We start from the raw sequence: 11,246 nt of genomic DNA on the forward strand, positions 1-11,246 counted from the left end.
CTTTTACCAACGAATAGTGGGATTGACCGTAACATTATAACGCCCCCACGGCTGAAAGGGCGAGCATGTTAACAAACACTCTATTCATTTATCTATTAATTTAAAATAGTTTAAACGACTTGTTTGTTATTATCTTCACAGATTTTGTTTGCTCGAGGGCAATCTGTGCTACCCTAATTTTGAAAGTGACAGACTAGAGGGAAGGCAGCTACTCAATCCCACCCGCCGCCAACTCTTGGGCTACTCTAATCGAATAATCGTCGCTCTTATGACGCACCCACGGCTCCAAAGTAATGAATCACGAAACCTCGGATCCCCAGTCCGGGACGCTAACCGCTGGGCCGTGCTCGGCTCTTCTCAGGCGGTGTATCGTTGGTCAGATATCTTGACTCATCCACACACTTTTGCGTGACACATTACCGAAGTTTTTCTCTGTCCTTTATACGTGAGCCCCAGATGGATCAGCGGTAAGTTTCGGACTTACGATGCTAAAATCGGGGTTCAGTTCCCCCGCAGTGGACAGCGTACAGATAGTCCATTGTGCTTGTTTGTTGTTTAACGCAAATTTACGAAATGGGTGATCTGTGCCGTGTCCCACCACGGGTATCGAAAGTTTATAGATTTACCGTTGAGTCAATAAAGGGGGGGGGGCTAGTCCTTTGTTTAGTTTGCGCAAAAAAACAACAACAAAAAACTGAACTGAACAACTTTTTGTAAATAGTTCAAATCAAATGTTAAAGTGTTTCGCCAACACGTCAAACGTGTGATAAGTCAGTATTAAGGTTATTTATATACACGATTCTCTTCTGTCAAGTGAAGACTCCACCTCCTGGCTTACCTAGGAACTAGAGCAGTTGCTATACTTAGGCTTACCTCAGTGCCATAAGAAAAATTATTAAAATAACAACTGACTGGCCTACTTATCGATATGTTATTAAATGCGATAATCACATATATAATTAATTTTACGTAGTTTTATTGTTCACACAGGCAATGGCTTATTAGTTTTCGAGCTCAATATATTCGAGGGTGTAACAAGTTTTGCCTTTCTCTCGAAGACCAAATCGTTACGTTCTGTGTGTATAAAATGATCAGGAGTCGATATATATATAATATTATATATTTTGGGCTCTAAAGCCTTTATCTCTCATAACCTCGTTTATTTCTCTGTATAGATAATATATGCCCACGCACCCGGTTGCTCGGCGGTAAGCTGGAGGTCCCATAATGCTAAAATTCAGGGTTCGATTCCTACAGCTGGCACAGCACAGATAACTCATTGTTCAGCTATGCGCTAAAACAAAAACGGATTTTCTATGAAATACTTAACGTATCATATTTGAAAAATTAGTTAACATTTTCATACATGCAACGACATAGACTTAGATCTCATTCATAGTTCAACTTATTGTTGTCAGTAAAAACGACACTCTTAGAACATATTAAATAGTCAGTAAAAACATGACTGATGTTGTTGTTATTTGTTATTAAGCACAAAGATACACAAAGGGCTATCTGTGCTCTTCCTACCACGGGTATCAAAACCCGGATTTTAGCGGTATAAGCCCGCAGACATACCACTGTGCCGCTGGAGAGCAAAAAAGACTGAGAACCTGCTAGTAAAACAGTAATAAAAAGTAAAAAACGACATTATTAGGATCTGATAGTAAACATTTAAGAAGGTCTTCTATTCAGACACATGACGTCTGTTATCTGTAAATATTTTACGTATGTGTTTTCACTATTATGCTTTGAACAAACGTTCAAAGTTTGTGGCCATAATCATGTACAGTATTCCTTCTCTCTCTCTCTCTCTTTATATATATATATACAAATTAAATTGTAAGAACAGTATTTTATAATTACACACACATATATATATACATAAAACTATTAAAAAACTTTATTTACTAATTTAACTGAAATATAAGACAAATCTAACTAGTCTGACAAGTAATCATAATACTGAAAACAGCTCCCTCTGACGACTTACTTGACACATTTTTCTAAATTATTTATGCACCAGATTGCGCGAGAGTTCATGATTTTGTCAGTTACTGGTCCCTTAATAACATAAAAAGAATATGTAAATAAAAATACTATGAATATTACATTGTTGCTGCTGGGGGTTTGTTTCTTTTATATTTTACAGATTGATAAATGAGAGATTTCGCTCAGTAGCTCTTTATCAGCTCTTTATACTTAGTGTGTGTGTGTATAAGACTGTGTAAACCCCACCAAATTAAAATATAACAACAGACTTACACAGAACAATTACCATAACTCATGTGACTAGTCATCCTCATTCAAACTTAAGGAAGGATCATAACCTTGGAGCTTTACCCAATCAACCATTAGAAGACACTGTTATCAACTTAACAGCCAAAAACATAGATACGTAAAGTATGGCATAATCTAGTTAGATCCAACTATCTGGTTCTTAGTCCACAAGTAAAAATTGTTTGTTAAGATTAGATCAAAATAGTTTGTTCTTAGTCCACAAACGAGAATTGTTTGTTAAGATTAGATCAAAATATTTTGTTCTTAGTTCACAAACGAGAATTGTTTGTTTAAGATTAGATCAAAATATTTGGTTCTTAGTCCACAAACGAGAATTGTTTGTTAAGATTAGATCAAAATATTTTGTTCTTAGTCCACAAACGAGAATTGTTTGTTAAGATTAGATCAAAATATTTTGTTCTTAGTCCACAAACGAGAATTGTTTGTTAAGATTAATGTTTTTCAAACAAAGACGGTCCCGGTGAGATCAAACCTGGTTATCTAGGCTTCATTAGATACGAAGACTAACCGTTAAGATTTGATCCAAATAATTAGGTTTCATTTCACAAGTAAGGACGGACTCAGCGAGATCCGATCTAATAACCTGGTCTTCATATCACATCCCAGGACAGACCGTTGCCATTAGATCCAAATAATTAGGTTTTATTTCACAAATAAATAGATCCAATGAGATCCGATCCAATAACGTGGCTCTCATATCACATCCGTGAACCAACCGTTAACATTTGGATCCAAATAATTAGGTTTTATTTCGCAAATAAATAGATCCAATAACGTGGATGTCATATCACATCCGTGAACCAACCGTTAACATTTGGATCCAAATAATTAGGTTTTATTTAACAAATAAATAGATCCAATGAGATCCGATCCAATAACGTGGCTCTCATATCACATCCGTGAACCAACCGTTAACATTTAGATCCAAATACTTGAGCATGAGGTCTGTATTTACAAACGACCAACGTAAAACACTATATGTGTACAACGAATAGATAAAGCTACACAATGGGCTATATGCGTTGCGGCCACCGCAACGGACGAACTCAGATTTTTAGAGTTATAAACCCTCAAACTTATCACTGATCCGAGTATGTGTGTGTCTACAAAACTTCTGAAGTAAAACAATACGTCCAGGTGGTTAGGGCGCTCGACTGGCAATCTGAGGGTCGCGGGTTCGAATCCCCGTCACACGAAACATGCTCGCCCTTTCAGCTGTGGGAGCGTTATAATGTGACGGTCAATCCCACTATTCGTTGGTAAAATAGTAGCCCAAGAGTTGGCGGTGGGTGGTGATGACTAGCTGCCTTCCCTCTAGTCTTACACTGCTAAATTAGGGACGGCTAGCGCAGATAGCCCTCGTGTAGCTTTGCGCGAAATTCAAATAAAAAGTAACACAATACAGCAGTATCGTCATTATTCCTATAACTTAAGTTATAACTGGAACGTTCAAATGGCCTACAATTATTATGTCTTAAATAGAAAGTACGCACAGAACCAAAATATGAATATGTATTTATCAAGTGTTCTAACCCAATAAAAAAAAAGTGCGTAAAATATACTAGGAAGTATACATAAAACTTAACACATAGAATGATGGGATTAAGACTGTTTTAAGATCGTGGAATAACCAGTTGTAAGATCGCCTAATTATAAAGTTATTCTTGTATAGTGATTTGGTTTTAACTTTTATTTGCTAGAAAATAAATCACAAAACATAAGGATTTTTAACATTTCTAAATTCTTTTCCGATAATTAGTTTAAAACATTTCGAATAGAAGTATTTTTGTAGCCGCGGCAAAACGGCTCATAGAATGGCTCCGAGTTTTTTGCCAAGTAGAAACTTTTAGCTCATAGCTCCGTCATCTCTTGACCGATTTGAGATTTAATTACAGTTTTGGTCTCAGGAGGTCAAACCCTTTCGATTGATGTATTTGACCACGCCCAAGGTTTCATAGATTAATTTACTCCAATCCTGCCTAAAAGAATTTCAATTTCAGGGTAGGCTTTGAGTTTTTTGTTTTATATACATCAATATGTACTGAGCTATTACTGTTTTCGTGACTTCATAATTGAGTGAAGTGTGGGGAGCTTTAACCATTCTCGTGATTTCACAATGTTGTTCAAAGTGTGGGGAGCTTTAGCTCTTTTCGTGACTTCACAGTGTTGATCAAAGTGGGGGAGCTTTAACCCTTTTCGTGACTTCACAGTGTTGATGAAAGTGGAGAGCTTTAACCCTTCTCGTGACTTCACAGTGTTGATAAAAGTGGGGGAGCTTTAGCTCTTCTTGTGACTTCACAATGTTGTTCAAAGTGTGGGGAGCTTTAGCCCTTTTCGTGACTTTACAGTGTTGATCAAAGTGTAAGAATCTATACCTCTATTCGCGACTTTACAGTCTTGAGTGAACTGTCAGGAACTGTAGCCCTCCTCGTGACCTTACAGTGTTGATTTAAATGCGTGGAGTTATAGCCCTCCTTGTGAATTTACAGTGCTGATCGCAGTCTACGAATCTATTGCCGTCCGGCCTGGCATGGCTTGGTTGTTAGGGCACTCGACTCACAATCTGCGGGTCGCGGCTTCGAATCTCATCACCGAACATGCTCGCCCTTTTAGCCGTAGGGGCGTTATAATGTGGCGATCAATCCCACTATTCGTTGGTACAAGAGTAGCCTAAAAGTTGGTGCTGTTGTCTATCACTTCAAACTTAGGGACTGCTGGTGTAGATAGCCTCGAGTAGGTTTGCTCGAAATGCAACCAGACAAACAAAATCCTTGTAACTTTATAGTGTTGTTCGAAGTGTGGGAAGCTATAACCCTCCTGGTAACTTTACATTGTTGATTGATATGTGGGGAGTTATAACCCTTCTTGTTACTTTATAGTGTTGGTCGAAGTGTGGGGAGCTATAATCCTCCTAGTTACTTTACATTGTTGATTGATGTGTGGGGAGTTATAGCCCTTCTTGTTACATTATAGTGTTGGTCGAAGTGTGGGGAGCTATAACCCTCCTTGTTACTTTATAGTGTTGGTCGAAGTGTGGGGAGCTATAACCCTCCTAGTAACTTTACATTGTTGATTGATGTGTGGGGAGTTATAGCCCTTCTTGTTTCATTATAGTGTTGGTCGAAATGGGGAGGGGTTATAACCCTCCTTGTTACTTTATAGTGTTGGTCGAAGTGTGGGGAGCTATAGCCCTTCTCGTGATATTAGAGTGTGAGACAACGATGTTATAGCTTTTCTTCTGAGTTCACATGGGGTTAAAGTGTTAATCAAAATATGTAGAGTTATACTTGGGCCTCATCCTCTCGGTGACTTTTACAGTGGAGGTCAAAGTGCGGGGCTACAGCCTCCACAAACCATTAGTACAAATTAAATGGAGGGAGAATACGCTTTGTATGATTTGTGAAATATAAATATCAAATTTTAACATGCTCTTCTGTACCCAAATCTGGCATTCACCGTTTCGCTCGAGCGCAACTACCTCTGTACAGTTAGATGTTTTATTTCCATCACGGCCCAGTCGGAGTGTCCTTTCTACATATAAAAACACGTTCTCTTGTGTTTATAATTTCCGTTTACTCGTGGAAAAAAACGGTTTTCCATTTTGTATGCTTTAATATTTGTACAACAGCGTTAGATCTTAAACTCGTATCAACATATATATATATGATGTAGGTTGTATATAAATATGTTATAGCTCTGTGTTTGCACAGTTATCCTGGTTTATATGAATCGAATATAATACGATATGTGTTAAACTGGCTAGTTAGCTTAAATACCTGAACTTTATAACTATATTTACAGCTGTTTTATGTTGCGTATTCACCAATAAATGCTACACACAAGATGAACATGTTTCTTACGTGATCAACTTGGCTTGAGGTGTGTTTATTTAATTAAAGTTATTTAAATCTGCCCTCACAGAGACCGGAGATGACGCAAAGGACTCTTCGGGACCACGTCAATACAGTCCCGAGACGTACCCGCAACCCCGAGCCAAGAAGAAGCGCTCACGAGCGGCGTTCTCCCACGCGCAGGTTTTCGAGTTGGAACGACGATTTAGCCACCAACGCTACCTTTCTGGGCCGGAGAGAGCAGACTTAGCTCAGGTATGCAGTACGCAACCCATGTTAGCTTCGTTCTTTACTTCATCATTCCACAAACTCAACTTAAAGCCATTTCTCTAGCCTATTACCTTATAAACCTTATCCAGGAATATATTTTCAAAGAACCGTCCCTCTAGGCAACCAAAGAAGCCCGCCCCCTAATAGTTCTGGTGCCCTTTTTATTTTTCTTCTTACAAAAAAAAATACACTGATGTTAAATAAAGCCCTAAATTATCACAAATAAGGTTAAAGCCGGATGCTACTTTTAATTTTTAGATTTAAGGTCATTTTGGGGTCAAAGGTAAAATAAATGCAAGTTTTAAACTGTAAGTATATAAAATGGTCAGTTATGTACTTTAATGATTACAAGAATAGAAATACCAATTCCTAAGCTAGAATTTTATTTTCAAAACGAGACCCAAAACTCGAGCGTTTTCGAATAGTTGACTATTCTTCTTCAGAAGCGCTCGAGTTTTGGGTCTCGTTTTGAAAATAGTACAACTTTTGTAGGTGATCCTGTGTGCCAACTACTTAACCTGTATACAACTTTTGTAGGTGATCCTGTGTGCCAACTACTTAACCTGTATTTTATTGAATGTGTATTAAATATATTGAAACAATTTAGTTCTTTGTGTATTTAGGCCCCTACTTTATGTTTCACGAACGTAAATACTTACATAATTATACTAATTAGAGGGAAGGCAGCTAATCTTCACCACCCACTGCCAACCCTTGGGCTACTTTTGTACCAACGAATAGTGGGATTGACCGTCATTTTATAACGCCCTCGCCGAATCTCAGAGCGCTAGAACAGGACTCATTACTGAATAATATACGGTCGAAACACCTTCTCAAGCTTTTCTCTTTAAAATACTGACAACTAGAGTTGTATGACGTACTTTAAGTAAGGTTATATAGATACAAGTTTCTACCAAACACAAGTCTGTTTGAAAGGTACGTACGTACACATCAAACTATCTAACATATCCATAAATACGGGAGGAGAGATTTCAAAATCATTTCTTATTTAGTAATACAATAAAACAGTTCGACTTTGTAAGTTCAAAATATTATGTATATTTTAGTTACACACTTTACATAGCAAATGGTAATCAGTATATATATATGTATGTATATGTCTAAATCACACATCTAATGGTCAGTCATGTGACTTGAATTGTAACTGAGAGGTTATATGGCCTCTATTACGTATATATACTTCAGTGTTCAAAGTACTCCATGTTCATTCTGTTCGCCACAATAATAGGATACAGGTCACGAGACTGAATTAGATGTTCGCAGCCTCAACTAGGCACTATGGCATATTTGGCACGTATATCAGCTGTCTAATGAGGTGCGCTCCATTTACTTCGGCACAAGACAATTTGCCTGCAATGGAGCCAATAATACATCCAGTAAATCAATGAAACACAGAGTTAAAAAAGAAAATCACAGATGAGTCGCTAAGTAACAGACGTACACTCCATTGGAAAAAATTCCGAAACTAGATCCAACCCGTTTTTCTTGCAGGAATGTGACGCATATGGCGGTGATGGAGGCGTGGTGTGGGCAAGAATAAGTACTAGTGGGCTTACCGACTTATATTTCCTACAGAATGGTGTTATTTAAGCCTCGTATTATAAACCTTTAAGCTGCCATACGCTGGTGACATTTTCCTTAACTTTACCTAAAGGACTATCCGCCTTATCCTCCGCCATGCTAAACCGATCAACACATCGTTTCAAGAATACGGGTCTTAACTGAATGGAGTGACCTACACGTTAACTGGACTTCATTGTCATTGAACACGTACCGGTCAAGTGATTCTAGATATTAAAAATGACCTTCAAACGGTTCTTTCAGACGATTGGCCAAGAATTCCTCAAAGTCTTATCAATACTCCAATTTTAAACGTGTCCTAGGTTGCATTTTCGGATTGGGGAGTTTACACTCCATATTCAAAATACCATGAAATACAAAGCCATCTCTGCCTAATGCTCATTTACGATAGATAAAATATATTATCTAGACTTGCGAGGTATTAAATAATTTATTAATTAGAAACGAATGAACCAGATAGACTTTATGTTAGAACGACAATAAAGCCAGGAAACTTGATAGGTTTGAAAATTGTACATTTTTAGTACCAAACTAAAACTAGTAAAACGTTATGTCTTCAGTAATGCGTGAAACCAAATGGTAGGCCTGGTGGTTAGGTTCGCTCAAAATTCCAATCTGCGGGTTCGAAACCCCGTCACCGAACATGCTCGCCCTTTCAGCCGTGAGGGCGTTATAACGTGACGGTCAATCCCACTATTCGTCGATAAAAGAGTAGCTCAAGAGTTGGCGGTGGATGATGTTCACTAGCTGCTTTCCATCTAGTCTATCACTGCTAAATTAGAGCCGGCTAGCGAAATTCAAACCAAACGATACCAAACCAATGGCTCTTACCAGTCATAAAAATGGTTTATTCTAAAGCACTAGACCAGTGTTACTTTAGATAATCGACTCTATTTTAGTCAATTCTAAAACGTTCAGGTCTTAATACTTGTGAGATGCTGCGTTACGTTCGGTAAATATTCATTAATTGTGTTTGTTTTGAAAAGTCTTAAGATCTTGGTGTTATTAGTTGGAAATGGTATATACATTCAAAGTTCATAACAGACCTGTACATTATTATGTAAATTAGTTGAAATCTCTGTGCTTGAGATTGCCAAGATGGCTTCAGAAAGTTTGAGCTGCTAAACATTAAAATGAATGAGTTGTTAGGTGTCAAAATGTGTGATTTGCTATTATCAGATTACACGAGCTACTATTGTCAGATTATATGAGCTGCTATTGTCAGATTGTATAAGTTGGTAGGTGTCAGATTATATGAGTTGCTAGGTGTCAGTTTATATAAGTTGCTAGGTGTCAGATTATATAAGTTGCTAGGTGTCAGATTATATAAGTTGCTAGGTTTCAGATTATATAAGTTGGTAGGTGTCAGGTTATATAAGTTGCTAGGTGTCAGATTATATGAGTTCCTAGGTGTAAAATTATATAAGTTGCTAGGTGTCAGATCATATGAGTTGCTAGGTGTCAGATCATATAAGTTGCTAGTTGTCAGCTTATATAAGTTGCTAGGTGTCAGATTATATAAGTTGCTAGGTGTCAGATTATATAAGTTGCTAGGTTTCAGATTATATAAGTTGGTAGGTGTCAGGTTATATAAGTTGCTAGGTGTCAGATTATATGAGTTCCTAGGTGTAAAATTATATAAGTTGCTAGGTGTCAGATTATATAAGTTGCTAGGTGTCAGATTATATAAGTTGCTAGGTTTCAGATTATATAAGTTGCTAGGTTTCAGATTATATAAGTTGCTAGGTGACAGGTTATATAAGTTGGTAGGTGACAGGTTATATAAGTTGCTAGGTGACAGGTTATATAAGTTGCTAGGTGACAGGTTATATAAGTTGCTAGGTGACAGGTTACATAAGTTGCTAGGGGTCAGAATGTATGAATTGCTATGACACGATTTGTTTCGTTTCTCATTGCAAGAAAGGCTATATAGAAAAAAAAGTTCTACTGCCTAAAGAAGCTATTGTTTCCTCGGATATCTGTTTCTCTTATCCATAATGTTTGATATCTATATAGATGGATCATTGGATTTGTGGATTATGTTATTATTTCTCACATATATTAGCATCATACAGAGATCATACATTACTTATCTAAATTGTTATACTAGCACTTAATTATTTATTTAGAAAAACAAGTAATTAGCTTATGAATAATTTATACACCACGTTTGATATAGGCTTAACGTAGACTTATGATATATATATGTATATATATGTGTGTATGTGTGTATTTTACAGGCACTGAAGTTAACGGAAACCCAAGTGAAGATCTGGTTCCAAAATCGACGTTACAAAACGAAACGACGACAGCTGTACAACGCAACGGGCTTAGCCACAGGGAAAAAAGTCGCCGTTAAGGTTTTAATGAAAGACGACCAGCTGGTGTACAGACGAGAAGAGTTAATTAGGCCTCCTGTCCTCTTTCCGTCTTTCCCCATTCCAGGTTTTCACTATAACTGGCTGTGTCCACCGTGGCTAATGGGTTGCACGCAGTAATTTCTCTAAACACCTTCGAGATCCCACATTTCGTCACCAACATGTCAAGGTGGGGGGGGGGGGGGGTAGGACTTAGAGCAAAACGTATCGGATACTTTGAATGGAAATAAGCTTCGAAAAAGTTCTTTTTTATTTCACAGTTATCGTTGATAAAGAAGTTATATTACATCTATCTTTAAAAAGATTCTTAAGCAATTGTATGACTTCTAAGCATTTCTACGAGCGAAACGTTTGCGATAAAAAAAAAATTATATACATTAAGATTTAATACTCTGACAGAGAAGCACCAAAATATTAGGTTTTTCTTTTTCTCCTTTTGATTTTCTTGGAAATACAGATAAAATGAAATTTTGTGTTAGATTCTAAGCCTTGTAACGTGTAAAACTTTTATTACGTGGCTTTATTAGGTTGTTCTAAGTATGATAAACTACGAAAACTCGTGTCTTTGCATGGAAATCAGTTAATGTTAGAGATTTCGAGCAGACTGGGTGAAAGTATAGACTTCCTTGGTATCAATACATACACGATGGTAAATGGACGATAATACCCTTGATAACGTTTTGGGACAACAACATGGGACCTATTGGTCCATCTCAGTTGTTCATCCTCTAAATAAACTATTAATAGACTGGGTGAAAGTATAGACTTCCTTGGTATCAATACATACACGATGGTAAATGGACGATAATACCCTTGATAACGTTTTGGGACAACAACATGGGAC

General features: G+C 37.3%; 1 protein-coding gene across 1 annotated transcript in view; it reads left to right on the forward strand.

Annotated features, from left to right (window-relative positions):
- The window catches only part of LOC106470537 (homeobox protein zampogna-like), a 22,871-nt gene extending 11,648 nt beyond the window's left edge, over window positions 1–11,223 (forward strand). The window contains exons 2-3 of the mRNA XM_013931097.2: window positions 6,223–6,407; window positions 10,265–11,223. Of these exons, the coding sequence (XP_013786551.1) occupies window positions 6,223–6,407; window positions 10,265–10,522 (443 nt within the window). The 3' untranslated portion in view covers window positions 10,523–11,223. The remainder of the gene's footprint in view (window positions 1–6,222; window positions 6,408–10,264) is intronic.
- The last annotated feature ends 23 nt before the right edge of the window (window positions 11,224–11,246 follow it).

Source organism: Limulus polyphemus, unplaced genomic scaffold (genome assembly GCF_000517525.1).
Source record: "Limulus polyphemus unplaced genomic scaffold, Limulus_polyphemus-2.1.2 Scaffold4071, whole genome shotgun sequence".
Taxonomy (NCBI): domain Eukaryota; kingdom Metazoa; phylum Arthropoda; class Merostomata; order Xiphosura; family Limulidae; genus Limulus; species Limulus polyphemus.